Source organism: Nomascus leucogenys, chromosome 15 (assembly GCF_006542625.1).
Source record: "Nomascus leucogenys isolate Asia chromosome 15, Asia_NLE_v1, whole genome shotgun sequence".
NCBI lineage: Eukaryota > Metazoa > Chordata > Mammalia > Primates > Hylobatidae > Nomascus > Nomascus leucogenys.
Window position 1 is genome coordinate 28,289,065 of NC_044395.1, and position 20,719 is coordinate 28,309,783.

Genomic DNA, 20,719 nt, shown 5'->3' on the forward strand with positions numbered 1-20,719 from the left:
ATGTTCTTTTATGTTTCAAGGTCCCATCTAGGACACCACATTACATTTGGTAGTCATACCTCCTTAGGCTTAGTTATGACAGTTTGATTTACATTTGATATTGTATGTCTTAGAATTTTATTTTAGCTTTCTGTTATTTTTCAAAATCGTAAAACAATTTAACTTTTCAGAAAACACTTTCCCTTGTTCTGTTCCCTTGATAACACTGCATGACTATTTAATCAGTTTTATAGGGGTTTGTATAAACATACATTATCATTATGCATTGTTCATCTCTAATAATGAAAAAAAGGGTTAAGAAAGAGGATTATCAAAATGTTTAACTTGCCAAGATTGCCAATATAATATAATAAATAAATGATGGGTCAGATTCTAAAGCCGATGACGCCTTCCAAAAAGCTAACACGTCTTTCGGCATGCATAAGCTTAAAATGCCCTCCACCCCAGCACCATGCTGCTGCCAGGGCTTCTGGAATGACCAACGCCCAAGACAAAGTCGTTTCCCTTTGGAGTCCCATTGCCCCTCACAAGCACATTTTATTTTATATAAAAAGTTTATATAAAATGCTTTATAAATGAGCCTGGGTTGCCACCCAAACTGTTTTGTGTTTGCCACGAAAACAGATGTGCTGAGGTCTCAAGAAAACTTCTGTCTTACACCAACTGGAATGCATTAAGTCTGAGGAGGGTTCACAGTTCTGTCCTAGTTGCTAATATTTTAATTAAACATATATTTTTGTGGCCTTTAAAAGCCATCAGGAGATATAAAGGAATATTTTGTTGATAACTTCAGTGTCCTGGGAGCAAAATGGAATATTGTGTTTCCTAATTGAAGAAGTAGTATGTATGTGTATATGGATGTGAAGGAATTTATAGAATGCTGGCGAAAATGATTTCCTGGGCAAAGAGTAGAGGTATATAAATTACTTGGATCCTGCAGTATTGATTATTTGTGAATATATCTGTAAAACATTAAGTGATTTTTGTACACTCATAGATTTCAACCTTGGATGCACATTAGAAACCCTAGGGAGGGTTAAAAATCCCAATACCCAATCTTCATTCCAAACCAGCTAAATCTTACTCTCCAGTAATCAAATTCAAAGCAGCAATTTTAAAGCTCCCCAGTTGATTCCAGTGTGTAGCCAAGAGTTCTAAATTGTAACTCAGGGGGGTTTAATATTGTTCCTGTACTTTTATTCTGCAGCATAAACTTAGCTATGCTATTTATCCTTATTTTTAAAAGAAGGTATGGCTTAGAAAAGATGATAAGCATTATTATGTTTAACAGTCAAACTCATTATTAAAATTCCTTTTTTTCTTATACTTCTGTCAAATGCATTGTTTTTTCTCTGAGTAATTTAGATGAATGAATTAATAATTGATAAACACACATGTAATACTATGAGGATCCTTTCCTAAATCCTTTTATCTATTTTCAAAGGATTTTATTTCTACATATTTAAAGTTTTTTAAATCATTTTTAAATTTATGCTTCTATGAAATTTTTTTCTTCCTAGAAATTTTGTTCTGGATTATCTGTTAAGAGCTGCATTTTGACAGAAAATGATTTTCCTTATTAACTGAGTGAATTGATAAGTAGGTAGGAGTATTTTCCAGTGGTAGTCTCAAGATAGAAACTTCTAAGAGCTCTGAAGTTTTAGCAATTAACAGACTTTGTTAAAAATGAAGCCACTAACAAGGATATTAATAAAAGGTAGATTTCAATCTGGGCAATTATACAATAAAGACGTCTTTATTACTAACTAAACTATCACAGAATGATTTGATTAATGCTATAAATGTGATTAGTATAATAAATGTATCCTTAGTGCCATTGGTTAGATAGCCAAAGACTGGATGTCAGAGAAAGGTTTCCAATTCTTTTCTACATATGAGAATCAAAATCGAATTATAGAAAAAGGTCACAATTGTTTTCTTGAATTCCTTAAATATGTTTTTCATCCTCGAATTCTACTATTACTCTTCATTATAGTGGTCAGTTTATGTGTGCTTCAAGTATGTCACTATGTTGTTAAATATGTCAACTGTCTACATTTCTAACACAAAATGATCTTCTTTTTCAACAGCTAAGTTATATGCTGGTTATTTCTAAGTACATGCATATTCAATCTAAGTATCTCAGTTGACTTAAATCAGTTTCCTACTTTGAGAAGATTTTTAAGACTTTTTTTGCACAGAGGTAAATTTCAGATTCAGCTTATAGGCCTTAATAATAACACTCCTACAAACTGAGTCAAATTTAAATATCAGGTATCGAATATATTTAAATAAAAACATACGCATTAATGAGTGCCCTGTGAGAAAGTGGTGGTGAATTTGAGCCATATTGCTATATCCCCACAGCAATATCTGACATTTTATTCAGTGCCATCAGCTATATGATTCTAGACATGCCCTCCTAATCAGTGGTTTATAGGGTTTTATCCTTCCTCATCAGAAAATGTAAACAAGATTACAAACCCACTTTCTTCCCCAACTGCAAAATATTAATTATTTAAAATTTTACCGTGTTTTATTTTATACAAGTGATAATTGTTCATATTGTATGGTCTGAAATTACCAGTGATGAGAATAATTATTTGGTCAAATACTTTCTGTAAAGTTAAATTTATCTATGAATGGTGTTTCTGTAATGTTTACAGTAAGCACAGTAAAATATTTTGCCTAAAGTGCTATTTATTTGTCCTAGTGTATTACTTGATGTGACATTCTGACACCATCAGATTGGAGGCTGAGTCGTCTGATAGAAAAATGCCACATAGCCACAGAGATTATTTCACCCTGTTTCCTTGCACATCTGGAAAATAAGCAGAAATTTTAAAAGCTACTAGAGTGAGCTTGATTGTTTTCTTCCTAAGAATCTTGAGCTTTCAACATTTGAATTTAAAATATTAATTGACTGTCTTGTCAGAAAAATATTGATTATTAAGAAAAGAACGAGACAAAAATGTAAAAAGAAATTTTACTTACCTAATTTTATTAGTTAAAGGAGTATTTAATAAAACTTTATGATACATTTTAACTAATTCTGGTGAAAGGATTAAATATTTGTTTCGCCCTTACCTCACAACGTACACAATGATTTTAAGCTCCTTTCTGTTAAAGCAGTTAAAGACTTTTCCAAAGTCTAAAATCTTAATCACATAAATCTAAAAGCGATACTTAAATGCAAACATGAGTGAAGAGCTTACTGGCTTTTTCTACTAAAAGACTTTCTTCTTTTTCTGTTATAGACCTATTTTAATTTGGACATTTTTCTTGCACAAATAAGACTGTTTCAATACAAATTTGTATTTATTAACTTGCTAGCTCATAATGTTAATCATCGTTTGACTTGCACATTCCAGAATAAATATATTTATTTAATTATAAATGGGTGTGTGGCATTGTCCTTGACACCATGAGAAATATAATGGCTATCAGGAAGTGTGGGAAAGGAACTTATATCTTTCTGAATGTCTACTATGGGCCTGTTGTTTCTCTCAGTTGATTCTGCTAACAGCCCACCTAAGAAGGTATTAATCATGCCAAGAAGGTATTATCATTATTATCTTATGAATAAAAACTTCACAGAGGTAGCTGACATGCCTAAAATTCACACAGCTAGAGTATCTTTTAAGAGTCTTTCTTTTGCAAGCAACAAAATAAATAAGCTGGCATAAACAATTAAAGGAATCCACTGACTCAAATAACAGAAGCCCAGAAGTAGGAATAGCTCTCGAAGAGGCTAGATATAGCTGCAAAATTGATATTACCATGAACTTGGCATCTCTGTTGTTCTCTTTGATTTGCCTTCCCAGCACTGGCCTTATCCTCAGGCTCTACAAGGGGATCTGCTACAGCCCAAGTCCCCCTCACTCAGACAACTATGGTGTCAGATTGGCTCTAGCCGTTCACTGGAACGCTGTACCGTGTTCACAAATGTATCCTGTACCAGCTGGGGGAAAAGAGGATCTCTCCTTATAGCTCTCTTGCAATTCCTGAGATTTACTCGTCTTTTCTTTTTTTTTTTTTTTTTTTGAGACGGAGTCTGGCTCTGTCGCCAAGGCTGGAGTGCAGTGGCGCAATCTTCGCTCACTGCAAGCTCTGCCTCCCGGGTTCATGCCGTTCTCCTGCTTCAGCCTCCTGAGTAGCTGGGACTACAGTGCCCGCTACCACGCTCGGCTAATTTTTTTGCTAACCTCGGGGGACTGTCATACCCTTGCCAGTTTGGGTCTGTTCTTGGACCTGGGGGTGGAGTCAGTCCCACCAAACCTGTGGAGCTGAGAACGGGAGAAAGCGAATTGCCTAAAGAAAATCACAATGCTGTTGGCTGGAGAATTTCTACCACCATTAAGTAGATAGTAGAGCCAGGATTGGATATAAAGTCTGTACTCTGTCAGTTATGCAGCAGAACTAACAGGACATAACTTCTTCCTTCTGTTTACAACTGGCCTAGTGGTTAGAGGCCAGGGACAGTAATCATCCTATAATGCACAATGCAGGCCACCCATGAAAAGGCATTATCCGACCCAGAATGTCAATAGTGCCAACATTGGGAAACCCTGTGCTGTATGATCTGCTGTGGGGCGTATTCCCTCAGCCTTACAGACCGCCTCCCTCCCCTTTTCTTTAAGCAGCAGCTACCTTGAGGGACCTCCTTTCAGTTTCAAAAATGTGCCAAAGCTCTTCAGGCTTTAGGATCTTTGAACATTATTTTCACTGTACCTGGATGTTCTCCTCCCACCCCTCTGACTACAGCTGCATCATTCTTTCCAAACCCAGCCAAAGGTGGGGAAGCATTGAGCTCAAAGAGTATTTTATCGAGAAAGACTACTGATTCTCCAGACTTGGTCAGCCCCACTCACCTGTCAGTAGTGCCCTGCCCTCTTTTATACTTTAACTTTGTAGCAATGATCATAATTTCAATTAGCTATTGTATCTTTTACAGCAAATGAAAACTCTAAAACAACAAATGAAGACATTTCTGTTTATACTCTGAGCACTCAGAACGGAGTCTGTGATTAAGGTTGGATGTATTTTAGATGAGGCAATCAATATGAGTAAAAGCTCACAGGCTTGAATGCATCAAGCATTTTAGGGAGTGTACTGAGTAGACCAGTCAGGAAATATTTAGTGTAGAAAAGCATGAACAATAAGATGGAGAAGGGATGGAAGGTTTCTGGTGTTGGATTTAATAAATGTGTAACTAGTATTTTCTGAGTTTCAATTGGAATATGCTAACTCTTCTGTGTAGAGGAAGTAGGTAAAACCAGATTAAATCTGATTTTGTTTGTTTTATCTGATTAAGTCTGATGGGCCCAGGAGAAACAGCCTGAGGCATCACTTCAATTTGGGCATTTTTTTATAATGCGCTGAACTTGAAGCCAAGTGAACTACGATCTAGAGCTGACCCTAACACTAATGTAATGTTTTCATTGTGCTCTTTTGAGCTTCAGTCTATTTGTAAAATGAGGGAGCTGGACTAAAGGATCTGTGCTGCCCTCCTAACCCAACACTCCTTTACTAAGCTAAAAGAGAGTTTTGGCTTGCTGAGATAGAACTGTACAAGCATTCTACTTTTAAAAGTTGCAGGAAGAATTTTTTTTAATGTAGTTGTTTGTGAACCTGGTAATAAAGAAGCAGAATATTGTGAGAATAACTGAATCTTTTGATAATTGGGGACTTTAACATGTCCCAGAGTTTTGCATTATTTTATACATTGAATATATAAAAGATTGGGTGATAGATAGCCTAACCTCACGATATATCCGTAAGTTTTTGTGTTTTTCAATAAATCCGTAGGACAAATTTTTTTTTCCATGAACACTCTCTTAAAATAAAGTCTAGTATGCTTTGTCAAATCTTTGATCAGACGAAAGCATTTATATTTTTGTTTATCCTCGTTTACCAAGATTAATAGGTTGCTAGAAGTCTACTGAGTACAGAGTTTCTCAGTCTTGGTACTATTGACATTTAGGGCTGGAAAATTCTATTCCAGGGCTGGGGAGCTGTTATAGGAATTTCTAACTCTACCAGATAGATGCCAGTAGCACCTCCCCCTCCCAGTTGTGAAAACCAAAAATGCTACCAGACATTGCCAAATGTCCACTGAAGGGCTCAGATGACCTCAGGTGAGAACCATTGGTTTAGTGCAAAGTAATCCCCTTTAACTAGAGCATACTGGCCAGATGGATGCAAATGCTACTGCTTGGTTAACCCATTTAAACAAAGTTAAATCTTGCCCAAATGAATGTAAAGCACTCATTGATAATTAAATGTATCTCACTGTTTGTCTTAGTGCTAGATACTCTTGGCACATTCTGAATGAGGCAATCAGTGACTTCCTTATATAGGCAACAATTCCTGGGAAATCTCAATAAATTGTCAGAAGAAATGCAAAAGAAAACAGTCTGCTGATTCAGCTTGTAAGTTTCCAGTGGTATTGCCTTACTTCCCAAACTAAATAATTCTCTGAGTCCTGTTCCATGACAGGATAGTGACAGTGGGTCAGTGCTGTTTATGTGGTTGTTGATACTCTTGTGCCTCTTTTAGATAGTTTTCTAAGAGACAAGACTTTTTTTTTTAATTTAATGACTATTCCTATGACCCTCTGCCCCCTCAAGGATATCAGAGTTTTTGTCTTCAGCATTTTTCAGGTTATAATAAATTATAATTCTAAAAATTAGGCTGAAAAGAAAGCCTCAGGTCTTTTGAAAGGAGGCAGAAATAGAACTAGATAAGCCTTTCAAATAGTTGGTATGGTGTATGGAGTCTTTTTTTTATTTTTTTAAGAGAAGGAAGAGAAAAAAAGAGTGTAAAATGTGTCAATGTAATACTCACTTCTGCTCTCCTCCTGCTTGAAAAGATCGCTGTAGTAATTAGAATCTCAAACTGACAGTCTTAGCTTCTAAAGTTTGGGTGTACTTCTAGCAAACATGCATTGCACAAGATAACAATATAAATTGGCCTTCTGAAAGTAAACAAACCCAAAGAAATATACTAATACTGGGCTGGGTGCGGTGGCTCACGCCTGTAATCCCAGCACTTTGGGAGGCCGAGGAGGGCAGATCACAAGGTCAGGAGATTGAGAACATCCTGGCTAACACAGTGAAACCCCGTCTCTACTGAAAATACAAAAAATTAGCCGGGCATGGTGGCGGGTGCCTGTAGTCCCAGCTACTTGGGAGGCTGAGGCAGGAGAATGGCGTGAACCCGGGAAACGGGGCTTGCAGTGAGCCGAGATCGCGCCACTGCACTCCAGCCTGGGCGACAGGGTGAGACTCCATCTCAAAAAAAAAAAAAAAAAAAAGGAAACATACTAATATTGCAGTGTGCTTTGCTGATTTTAGAGAAAGGTGCTTTACACCTAGTTTGTTTAAGAGGAATACTGCTACTCAGCATGTTTTGCTTTAAGTCCAAATAGAGAATCCCTCATCAGAAACAGCCTTTTTTCAAATAGTTTACTTTTAAAAAAAAAGTAAGTCCCACTTCTGCTTCCAGCCAATATGGAGTACAGTGACTAGATTTACAGTCTTATCTTAAAAAAACCTTTTTAAAATCAGGACAAAATATACAAAAGAACAGTTTTCATGACAGTGGACATTAGACAATGGAAGATAGTGATTCCTGAGAGATAAGAAACAAATTAAATGAGCCCTATGATTGTCCTAGCTAAATGCCTTGAGAGGCATCCAGGCTGTGGCTCAGGGAGGGGCAAACCAGGAGATACCCAACAAACTTCTTGAGTTGAAGACATGGAGCTGAGAGTCTTGGGAGAACCAAGGAGGCTAAAGGTCATAGAGTGTCAGAGAAGTGAGAGTTGCAAAAAGACCCTCTGACATCTTCCAAAGATCCTCATTATGTATTCTGCAGGTTAATGATTAGTGCACATATGTGAAGAAACTACCTGAGCCCTGGTGTGAGGGAGATAGATACCCAAAAGATTAGATGGAAAAGCACCTAGCACTTATACAGGACTTGGAAAACAATGCCTGTTTCCATCAGGCAGAATGGAAAACCTCATAAATCAAGGACACTGGGGAGAGTACTCAAGGTTCTTGCCTTAGTAAGGGAGGGTAATTAGCCCTTCATGAAACACTGTTCCAGTCTTGCCTAACAAATCTTAAAAGCAAGATTTGAAAAGAACAGATTTTTTCCAAGTCATTAAACTGCATCCCAGAACAAAGCTCAATAATATTTATGAGATTATAAAACTATCCAGCACTCAAGAAGTCAAATTTATGATATCTGGCATCCAATCCAAACTTACTAGACATAAAGAAAATCTGAGACATGGGACTCATAATGAAGAGGAAAATTAATCCAAATGGATAGGTACAGAGCTGAAACAGATGTTAGAATTAGCAGACAAGGGCATTAAAACAGTGATTTTTAACTGTATTCCATATTTTCAAAAGCTAAATTGATACCTGGAAGATTTTTAAAAATTCCAGATTGAACTTCTATAGAGGAAAATTACAATGTCTGAGATGAAAAATATGTTGAATGTGATTAATAATAAATTGGACATTGCAAAAGAAAATATTATAAATTTGAAGACATAGCAATAGAAATTATCCCAAATAAATGGAGAAAATTATTTTAAATGAATAGATTATCAGTGGACTTTGGAAGTAATTTCAAGCTCCTAACGTATGTGTAATTGGAATCTCTGAGAGGTAGAGGTAGACAGAAAAAAATATTCAAAGAAATAGAAAATTTCCAAATTTGATAAAAACTATAAACCCACAGATCCAAGAGCTCAACAAACCCAAAACACAAGAAAAAAACATCAAGGGAAATCGTAACTAAATTACCTAAAACTGATGATAAAAGAAAAACTTAAAAGCAACCAGAAGTAAAAGATATGTTATATATAGAAGAATTAAGATAAAGATGATAGCAGATTTTATATCTAAAATGATGCAAGATGAGAGCAAGTGGAGCAGCATCTTTAAACTACTGGGGGTAAAAAACTCTTTAAACCTAGAATTCTATATGCAGTGAAAGTATCTTTAACATATGAAGACAAAATTAAGACTTTTAAACATAAAAAAGCAGAGGGAATTTATTAGCAGTGGGCCTACAGTATAAGAAATATTTAAGAAGTCCTGTAGGAAGAAGAAAAATGATACCAGATACAAATGGATCTACACAAAGAAATGAAGATCACTTTAAATGATAAATTTGCTATCTTTCCACATCCCATGAGTTGGAACATGAGGGTGCTCTGGATATGTGCCAAGACGTGGAGAAGGACGAATGAAAAGGACCCGTCCTTGAATTACTGAGGGGAACAGAGCAGCCTGGCAATCTGGATGACCCACCTAGGAACTATTATTGAGAGACAAATAAAAGTCTATGTTTTTAAAGTATCTATATTTTGCAGTTTTACTGATACTACCAACTGTTTCTTAATTAATACAATTATTTTTAAAGCTGTGAAGTTATGTCTGCTACATCAAGATCTTTAATTTACTTGGAATTTTTTTTCCACATAAAACAAAGTTGATCCAGAGCATTCTAATAAAAAGGACATCTTTTTCTCACTTATCTGAAATGCCAACTCTTTTATAAATCTAGCACCTACATATGCATGGCAGCCTTTCTGGGTTAAATGCTCCATTTGTCTATTTGTTTATATGATGCTATCTATGCACTAATTAGATATGTTTATGGTAGGGCAAATACTGTAACTTGTCATCTTTCTCGGATATATCTTGACTCTTTCTACCATACTGAATTTCCAAATAAATTTTAGAGTCAGTTTTTTAAAAGTAGGTGAAAAGATTATCAGGGGATGCAGCTAGGTCACATTAGTTTCAACCTGTCTTTCTATGAGTTGATATATGCAGAAGTCTCCAGCCCCAAGACAAGGGTTGTTCTCAGACTGACTTTTATCCTTACAACCAGAGTGGCAAAGACAGCCTGGTGGTGAAGGGGTGATATTTGGCTACTTGGTAGGCATCTAGGGGTCAGGTTTCCTCCCTCCAAGGAACACTCTACATTCTCCTAGAACTAAGGATATCATCTCCCACTTGTTATCCATTAGCTTCGGTTATTTTGGTGTAGACTGTGTCAATATAACCCCATTATTGTTAATCATGTTTAATTATATATCAACTGTACATTGAGGGCTTTTTCAAGGCATGGACCAGACAGACTAATCAGAGAGTAAATACACAGCACTTAATTTACTCTTCAGAATTTTTAATTAATGCCTATTGACTGTCTCAAGGGTTGAAGTCTCTATTTTAACTCCATTTTAAAATGGAGTTAAATGGGGAATTCAGCCAATTTATTCAACATTTATCACTAGTGTTGAATACCTGCTTTGCTCTAGGTACTATACTAAATGTCTAATATTCGGCAGTAAAGAAATATATATACTATATATGTTATATACATGTATATAATATATATAACTATATCCTTCTCTGATGGGAAAATCCAACATTTAAACAAAATAAACAGAAATATAAATATTTAATTTATAATTAATTATGTTTAATGCTATGAAAGGAACAAATAAGGTTTTATTTAAGAATAACTGGAGGGAGAAAGTGGAGAAAAATATACTTTTCAAGGTAGACCATATTATGTACAGATGAAATCTGATTTAACCTGTAACTTAACCAGATTTATGTAGCAAATTAAACATAAACTTTTTCGTATATTTAATCCATTCATTTGTGTATTCAAGAGCATTTATGTTCTTTGAGCCCTATAATGATCCAGCTATTAGGCTCACAAAAATGACCAGGACTCAGTTCCTGTCTTTGAGGAGCTCATAGATTTTTTTTTTTTTTAAATTAGCAGTGCCTTTCATTAAAATAATTGCATACCAAATGGAAACAAATATGTTCCTTTTCCTCTTTCTTCTTTAGATGAGGATAGGAATTCACTCGGGCTCCGTGCTGGCTGGAGTTGTTGGGGTGCGAATGCCACGTTATTGCCTGTTTGGAAATAATGTCACGCTGGCAAGCAAATTCGAGTCGGGAAGTCACCCTCGGCGCATCAATGTCAGCCCAACCACTTACCAGTAAGTGTTCTCTGGCCTCCTCCTTCCTGTCTTTGGCTTTGTTTTGGGCTGCTATGCTGTCATTTGTGAGACCCTGTTCTTTTTCTTGATCCTGTCATTCTCCAAGATACTATGGGTAGAACTGCCCAAACCCAAAGATAGATAGTAATTGTGACACAAACTTTTATTTGCACTCTGTGAGAGTGCATGAAAAATCTGACATGACTGAGAGGTGAATATAGGTTTGTCATTTCCCACAGTCTCTGTCCTTCTTAAGTATACCTGTTTAAAATACAGGAGAGCAAATGTTCTTAAGGATCTGCATTATAATAGAAATCTCAACATTTTCAAAATGTTTCTGTTTATAAGAATGAAAGAAATACAATAGAAAAGGTGGTTGGCACCAACATGGCACATGTATACATATGTAACAAATCTGCACATTGTGCACATGTACCCTAAAACTTAAAGTATAATAATAATAAAATAACAAAAAGAAAAGGTGATTGGACTGTTTTTTTTTTGAATAAATACATAAATAAATAAATACTCTTTAAATTTATATATATATAAATTATCCCTTACTCAAAATGCTTGGGACCACAAGTGTTTTATGGTTTGCAATTTTTTGAGTTTTGGAATATTTGTGCATTATATTACCTGGTGAGCATCCCAAATTTGAAAATCTGAAATCCAATATGTTCTAAAGAGCATTTCCTTTGAGTATCATGTTGGTTCTCAAAAAGTTTCAGACTTTGGAGCATTGTGGACTTTGGGATTTTGAATGCTCTGCTATACCAGGTACAGAGTAAAACATCATTAAATTCTTTTTATCTTAAAGGTAATCTTTGACAACACTACACATTTTTGCCTCCTGAATTCATTCTTATTTTGTGTCTGGTAGAAATCTCCCCTATTAGATATTAAGCCCCGTATATGGGAAGCGACCATGTCTCTCACAGTCATAATGATAAGTTTGGCTCATCATTATATCCCCAAACTTATAAAAATGTCTAGCGCAAAATAAGCACTCTATAAATATTTATCAAATTAATGAATAAATACATTGACAAGATGGACATCTTCAAAATTAACAGCAAAGAAAAGCATGAAAATATCTTACTTTATCACACTTTGGCTTTATTCCGGGCGTTATTGTATAGCTACTTAATTAATTTCATGTTTTAAGTAACTTAGAATCATACTGAAAAAAATGTAAAGTAGGAATAGTGGCCATTGATTTTTCTATCAACATGGTTACAAAAAACTCAAGCAGAAAATTTGAATATAAAGATAATAAAAGTTGACTATAATAATAAATAAAATAGTGATATTTTCAAACTTTTGATACCAAATTAGAGGGTAATTTGGTATCAGAAATTTCAGAGAGAGAATTTAAAGTTTTTAGATGAAAAACAGATACTTCCAGATTCTGCAAAATAGATGAGAAAGAAAACTGAAATTACAAATATAAAATCAAGAGAAAGTTCACATTAAAAATACATTTTAAAGCTCTTGCTAAGCTCATTAAAGTAGTGAATACCTTGATTTTACTGTTTTTGAATAAAGACACACCTCTTACTAATTTTAAGGAGCCCAAGAGATTTTGAGAGCCTCACAGATAACTTCTGGACAAAGTTTCAGGATTCTGTCTAATATTACTTATCTAAGAACTATCTGCTATTTTCAGGATGTTTATAAGAGGATTTACATCTTTTAAACTTCTCCCAATTTTCCCAACACAATTCTGGGCATATTACAGATGATCTGACAATAATTACCATAGCAAATTGAATTTTGTCAAATTCTCTAGTAGAGATCAGTGATTCTGATACTTTCTGCTCTATACGATGAAAAAAAGTTACTGAAGATCAGCTACCTCACTCATATCCTATTACATGGTTCCATTTATTCCCATCATGGTATTGATACTTATTTTCCATGTTTGTGTAACATAGTGTAGATTTATGTCTTCTGTGACAACTTCACTTAAAAAAATTTTAAAAAAGAAAGAAAGAAAGATGTGTAAAAGAATGGGCCCAACCTGTGTGAGGAGTTCATGCCCGGAGCTTAGACATCATAAACAGTAGCTGGCCTTGTTTACATAGTGATAGATTAAAAAAAAAAAACAAAAAACTCTGCCAGCCATACAAGTCTGTGCATTTTGGTGGTGACTCAGAGTTTTTGTAGTCTTTTCCACAGTTAGTTTATGATGATCCTTAGTGATTAACAAGGTCTGAGGAATGAAATCATTTCAACTACTGCATACACTGAAGCTTACTGTTGTGTTATTGTTCTGCACCTTCACCCCCAGGCCCCCCAAAATCAAACAGAGCCATAGATAGACATGTTGAGCTGACAGGTGGGTAGATTCTTAGAACAAATATAATTTATGAAGTAAAACCCAGTATTAAGCTGAGAGTTTGAAATCTCTATTTTATCCCTGAATTACATTCTGTAGAATGTCCAACATTACCTGTTTATCTTGAAAAACTGTATGATTATTATAAACTTTGGAAGTGGACTGTTTTGATATTATGATAAATTGAAATCATTTTTTGAATGGTTCATTCCAAATGCTTTTGGTCTGAAATATTCAAATAATTGAATTTTAAAAATATTTTTACAACTATTGTGGAGTACTGAAGATAATAGCCATGATCCCACCACAGTTAAACACTTTATATTTTGCTTCAGATATTTCTTAATAAAAATGAACAAAACATTTTCTTTGGAATTTTCTGAATCTTTCATTGTGACATCCTGATGAGTTTGGTGTGTTTCAAAGTCCTGTGTTTTGTTTTGTTTTTTCTTTTTTTTTGAGACGAGTCTCACTCTGTCGCCCAGGATGGAGTGCAGTGGCACAATCTCCGCTCACTGCAACCGCTGCCTCCTGGGTTCAAGGGATTCTCCTGCCTTAGCCTCCCGAGTAGCTGGAACTACAGGCGCGTGCCACCACGCCTGGCCAATTTTTTGTATTTTTAGTAGAGACGGGGTTTCATCTTTTTAGCCAGAATGGTTTCCATCTCCTGACCTCGTGATCTGCCTGCCTTGGCCTCCCAAAGTGCTGGGATTACAGGCCTGAGCCACCGCGCCCTGCCCCATTCCCATGTTTTATATGTTAACTTTCTACGTATGTATCCATTAATAATATAATTTTATTTTAGATGTTTTATTTTCATAAATGGTATTTTACTGTATGACTGTTTCACTAACTTTGGTTTCTTTTAAACACAATTTAATACTTTTAAGATCTATCCATGTTCGAACATCTTTCTTTGGAAATTCCAAAGAAAGAATGGGTTTGGTAATTTGGTCAAAGGTGCATTTTGAGCTGTAACTAAGAGCTGAGATAGTAATCAGTTTATTCCTATGTGTTTTTATTAACAAAAGTCCCTTACTGATGACTGTCTAAATCATAGATAGTTCTAGCTTGTCATTTTAATCGCTGTATGACATTCCAGTGTATGACTCCACCATATTTTAGTATTTCATACATATATTCCTCTGTTGACCAACACTTAGTATATTTTCTGTTTTTTAATTATCACAGTTTGTTCCTATGAACATTATTTACCTGACATTACAAAAAAGAAATTTTTATTAAGTTTTCCAAATTAGACGTTTTCATTTTTCTTCAATAAATGTGTTTACACACATTTTTGTTCCCATCATCCCAATGATGGGATAAGTTTTTTATGGGATATGGATTTTAAATAGTGCACATAATATATGCACTATTAATATATGCACTTTAAATAGTACATATAATATATATTATATATACTAATATATTACTTTAAATACTGCATATAATATATATTTTTAAATAGTGCATATTATAAACAACTGTCTTAACATCATGCTGCTGATCTGTAAAACAGAAATAATTGCTTATATGAAGGACGGCTTTAGCAAATTTTGAAATAAATGATTTCTCTCAGCATAATTATTTTTTCTTGCTACAGTGCAAACTAAAAATGTAGAAAGACTTGAATTATTTTGGTATGAAATTTTTCTTAATCTTTAAGCATTTTTGCTTTTCTCATTTTACAATTGATCTACTTCCAGATGTTTTAGAATGCCTATTTTTAATTGACTGTGAAAGGCTTCTTTCTGTTAAAACCAAATTTCTTCCTAACCACTGATACCTGAACAGCTCATTGTATGAGGGGATGTACAGTCGAGCAGATTAGGCAGTGGTGAAGTGCATGAGCTCAGAATCAAAGTGCCTAAGGTAGAATCCAGGCTCTAAAGTTTACTGTCTACATCAACTTTAGTGACTTCATTTCTTTGGACCAAGTTATCTCATCTTTAAAATGGGTACATGTTTATGAAGATTATTGTTGGCATTTAATGTGATATTTTTAAAGCTCCTTATACTTGGAACATAGCAGACATTCATTTACTGCTTCGTCCTGTTCTTTCCATGGAGGAAGAAACCATCTTATTCCTGCACTTGAATCTCATAATTTATAAATTTAGCCATGATGAATGATGTGTGCTAGTAGGATTACAGACCTCATCTGGAAATCCCAGAGAAAGAATGGGTTTGGTAATTTGGTCAAAGGTGCGTTTTGAGCTGTAACTAAGAGCTGAGATAGTAATCAGTTTATTCCTATGTGTTTTTATTAACAAAAGTCCCTTACTGATGAGTGTCTAAATCATAGTCATATGATTAAAAATTGGCTGTGTACATGGAAAATTCCCAAATTTAAGCAGAGGTACATAATTCAATTAATCACATGATTAATTGAATTATGTACCTCTGCTCAAATGGTGGGAATCATATATGTATATCTATATATGTATATGATTACTAAGTAATCATTACTTAAGTAATCATATGTATGTAAGTATGTAATCGTATATATAGTGTGTAATTAATCTAATTAGTAAGTAATCATATATGTGATTGCTTACTAATTAGATTAATTACTTACTGTTGGCTTCAACAACACAAACATTATTTTATAGTTCTGTAGGGCACAAGTCTGACACAGGTCTCACTTAGCTAAAATCAGCATGGGCATCATGAGGCCTTCATTCTTTGCTGAAAGTTCTAGGTGATAACATGCTTTCTTGCCTTTTCCAGCTTTGAGGCCACTCTCATTCCTCTGTTCAGAACCTTCTTCTTCCATCATCAAAGCCAATAATAGTTCATCTTTCTAATTCTATTTCCATCATCACATATCTTTTACTGACTCTTCCTCCCTCTTCTACTTTTAAGGACTCTTGTGATTATGTCAGGCCCACTGGATAATCCATGGTAATTTCTCTATTTTAATGTCATCTGATTCACAATCTTAATTCCATCGGCACCCTTAATTCATCATTGCCATGTGTATTAGTCAGGGTTCTCTAGAGGGACAGAACTAATAGGATAGATGTATGTATAAAGGGGAGTTTATTAAGGAGAATTGACTCACAGGATCACAAGGTGAAGTCCTACAATAGGGTGTCTGCAGCTGAGCAGCAAGGAAACAGTCCAAGTCCCAAAGCTGAAGAACTTGGAGTCCAATGTTCAAGGGCAGGAAGCATTCAGCATGAGAGAAAGATGTAGGCCAGAAGACTAAACCAGTCTAACCTTTCCATGTTCTTCTGCCTGGTTTTATTCTGGCTGTGCTGGAATTGATTAGATTGTGTCCACCCAGCTTGAGGGTGGGTCCACCTTTCCCAGTCCACTGACTCAAATGTTAATCTCCTTTGGCAACACTCTCACAGACACACCCAAGAACAATACTTTGCATCCTTCACTTCAATCAAGTTGACACTCAATATTAAACATCACACCATGAGACCTAACATATTCACATTTTTCAGGGATTGGGATGTGGACATCTTGGGAGGTGGGGGTTATTCTTCCTACAACAAGGGAAAATTTAAATGCTAAAACCTGCCTGGAAATATAGCCCCAATCTTACTTCTGCATACCTGTCTTTGAGGATTAAAAAAAAAACACATATAAATTATGTAAGCAAAATCTGGGGAGGAAAAAGGACTTTCACAAATGAGACCTATGGCTTATAAAGGATTTCTACTGGGACTTAAGATATAGATTCCTGAAGACAGGAATCTAGTGTAGGACTGAATTATATTTCTATATTTAAGAAGCAGTAGAGCCCTTGGCTTGAGGAGAAGACACTAAGAAACTACCCTGAGAAATAAGTAATTTTTATAAAGATGACCACAGTCCTCTCACTGCATAACCTGCCCTCAGACATGGATACCCACATACCATCTCTTACAAAACTCAAGAAGTTATAATATTTATCTTTAGACCTCTAGCACCAAGTTTAAAATTGCACAGACCACATTTTTGTGCAAGAGTTTAATATAGTGCATAATTCCTACCCTAGGAATTAAGAGAACTGCATCTAATATTGGTTAAGCTATTTGATGACCTAGATGAGCTCTCATGCATCTTTTAGCTCCAATATCTCATTATAGTCACAGCAAACATTTATTGAATTACTTACAGTTTATTTATATTATCATTTAATCCTTACAGCAAGAGTGTGAGTTCTGAATTGTCATTATCTTTTTCAGATGAGAAAAACTGAAACTTAGGTTAAATAAGTCACTAAGAACATTGAGCTAAATAAGTGCGGGAGTCATAATTCAAACCCATAGCTGCCCTACTCTAAAGCCTGAGATCTTATCCGTGGCCAGGCTGTCCCACTGGGTTGATAACTACTTGAAATAACATGGAAAAAAACAATAATTTTTAAATTTTTTAGCTGGCACATTAGAGTACATGTTTATAGGATACAGAGTAACATTTTGATAAGTGTTTACAATGCATAATGATCAAATCAGGATAATTAGCATATCTATCACCTCAAACATTTATCATTTCTTTGTGTGAGGAACATTCAAACTCCACTCTTCTAGCTTTCTGAAAATACACAATGAATTATCATTAACCCTATCCACCCCAAGTGCTGCAGAACACCAGAATTTATTCCTCCTATCTAGCTGAAATTTTCTATCTGTTAACCTCTCTACATCGTCTCCTCCCCTCTTACCCTTCCTAGCCTTTAATACCCACAATTCTACTCTCTACTTTTATGAGCACAAATTTTATTTTTTAAAAAACCCATTAATTTCTGAATATTACTAGCCTCGATGAGAGGATTTCTTCTGCAAGAAAATGGTGAAGAGAGCAGTGGGGAGCAAAGTGGAATTAGAGCAAGGGAGATTCGTTTTCTCTTTGTAGATATAATGCCCTCAGGTTGAACTTTTGCTGTTCTGGAGTTGTTTTTATACTCAGGATAATAAAAACGAAGGATATTCGTGTTTATTTGGAGTGTCTGTGTTTCTAACTATATTAGTATCTCTGTCTCTAGCTCTGAAATGAACATGAGTATATGGGACAAACTTGTGGCAAGTGGAAGCTTCCAAGTGAAAAAGAAAATTGTCTGTTGCCTCTGAGGCTAAAAAACATTTTGTGTAAGCATGTCTCTAATGCATATAATAATTTACTGGGAATATAGGCTTGCTTTTAGGAATTTATAAACAACTTGGAGGAATGCATCTTTCTGGTAAATTCAGAGAAAGATGAATGGAGTAATTGAAGAATGATGACATTCCTTGGGTATAGTTTTTATTTCATTAAACTATACGTTTGATATAGTTTAATAATCAGTAATACTAGTCAAAAACACTAGCTAGAAACTCTGCTTCTGTTCCTTTGTCAATATAATTATTATACAAGGGTGAGATACTATGTTATAAATATTTACTCTTCTTCCTATGGACGCTTAATGTGGGGAAAGATCCAAAGAAACTTCAAGAAATTCTTATCTAGTAGTTTTTCCATAGCCTTTTCTTAAAAAAAAAAAAAAACCAACATGCTCATCTGCTCTAGTGATTTGATATTTAAAGAAAATAAAAGTATTCGGGCTGGCATGTTACTACCCTTCAGTCTTTTAAATAACTTTATTAATCATCGTATCATTTTCTCTATGGAAGCACCAAAACAGTAAACATATTTTACAAAAGAAATGTAATCAGTAAAGACAAATGACTTAATAGTTTTCCCAAAAGGATAAACTGGAGCTGTGCCTCAAGAATTATATTTCTATTTTTCCAATTACAAACAGCAACATTAATATTACCCTTTTAAATGTGCCAATAAAAGTCATTTCTAGCAAAATTGAATGAGATATTCTATTCATTTCAATATGTCTTTTTACTATATCTTTCTTTGTCTCCCTGCTATATCAAAAAGCATTTTCCCCAGAAAGTGTAATTCTGTGGATCAGGAATCTGATGCCTTCCCAATTTTTAAAAAATAAATCTTGTCTTTTTTGGGGGTAGGGGTATTTTAGAATATTCCACTTCAGTCATTCCATATATTTACCAGCATATTTAAGGCCATTGTAGTGAAGTCTTTAAAAATCAGAATATAATGTTGTAGTTATTTTTACAGTAAAAATAGTAAAAACTTACCTATTAGCTTACTCTTAAAGGTCTAATTGCTAAAATTTGTAAGAATCAATGAGAAAATATATAATTATGTACTGTGCAAAAGTGGTTAGTTGTTTTCAAAGATACGAAATGAAGAGTATGTCTGGCAATTTAAGACATGTTTTTCCTTGGGAGGCCAAGGCGGGCGGATCACGAGGTCAGGAGATGGAGACCATCCTGGCTAACATGGTGAAACCCCGTCTCTACTAAAAATACAAAAAAATTAGCTGGGCGAGGGGACAGGCGTCTGTAGTCCCAGCTCCTCGGGAGGCTGAGGCAGGAGAATGGCGTGAACCTGGGAGGTGGAGCTTGCAGTGAGCCGAGATTGCACCACTGCACTCCAGCCTGGGCGACAGACCGAGACTCCGTCTCAAAAAAAAAAAAAACAAAAAAAGAAAAAGAAAAAAGACATATTTTTCTTTATGATTTGGTTTATTATTTGGCATAGGTTTGGCTTATATGATTAGGCTTAAGATTAAATCTAGAAGTAAAGTTTTGCTGTTTTTCTTTAGGTCCCATTCCTAACTAGTATGAAGGGAAAGCTTGGTGGTTCTCCTCATGACGGCATTGCTAAAAAGTTAATTACCTAGTTCTAGGATTCAGAATTTAAAGGCATTAATCTGGTATTCATGTCGATAATTCCTATTTATATGGGAGATATCTGTTAATTTCACACACAAAAAGAATTTCCTTGAAGTATAAATACTGTGATTGGCAACTCTGCTTAAATGTGGGAATCATATACATAAATATATGTCATAAATAACGTTTACAAATAATGCCAACCTTAAATAAATTTTCCACATTATCTAAAATACTATAAGGTGAAAATTAGTTACTAATTAAGCATGATGTAAAGCAAAAGAAAAAGTCACTCCTTATATTTTCCTTTCCCTTTCTCCATTAAAAATGGCACCATTTCTAGTGGCCTGAAGGTCAATATTTATTTTGTAATTAATTAACACAGGTTTAATAATCCTTTCTGAAGTTTCTTTTAGATGTCCACAGTTTAGCTAAAAAGGCCAAGTTCTTTAGAAAAGTAAGTGTTAAACATGTTTTGGCTGTGGAAACAATTCAAGTAATATCTGACTTAAAATCCAAGGTAGAACATAGATAAAAGTATTACTGTTGAGGTTTTTGGGGGCTGCTGTTACATTTAAGCCTTATGATTAGTGTGTTTATGAAGCATTTTCTATGCATACTCACATGTGCTTGTTTCTG

The 20,719-nt window shown here is 34.9% G+C and overlaps 1 protein-coding gene across 1 annotated transcript in view; it reads left to right on the forward strand.

Annotated features, from left to right (window-relative positions):
• GUCY1A2 (guanylate cyclase 1 soluble subunit alpha 2) overlaps window positions 1-20,719 on the forward strand; it is a 357,730-nt gene that overhangs the window by 312,218 nt on the left and 24,793 nt on the right. The window contains exon 7 of the mRNA XM_030828948.1: window positions 10,893-11,047. Coding sequence (XP_030684808.1) covers window positions 10,893-11,047 — 155 coding nt within the window. The remainder of the gene's footprint in view (window positions 1-10,892; window positions 11,048-20,719) is intronic.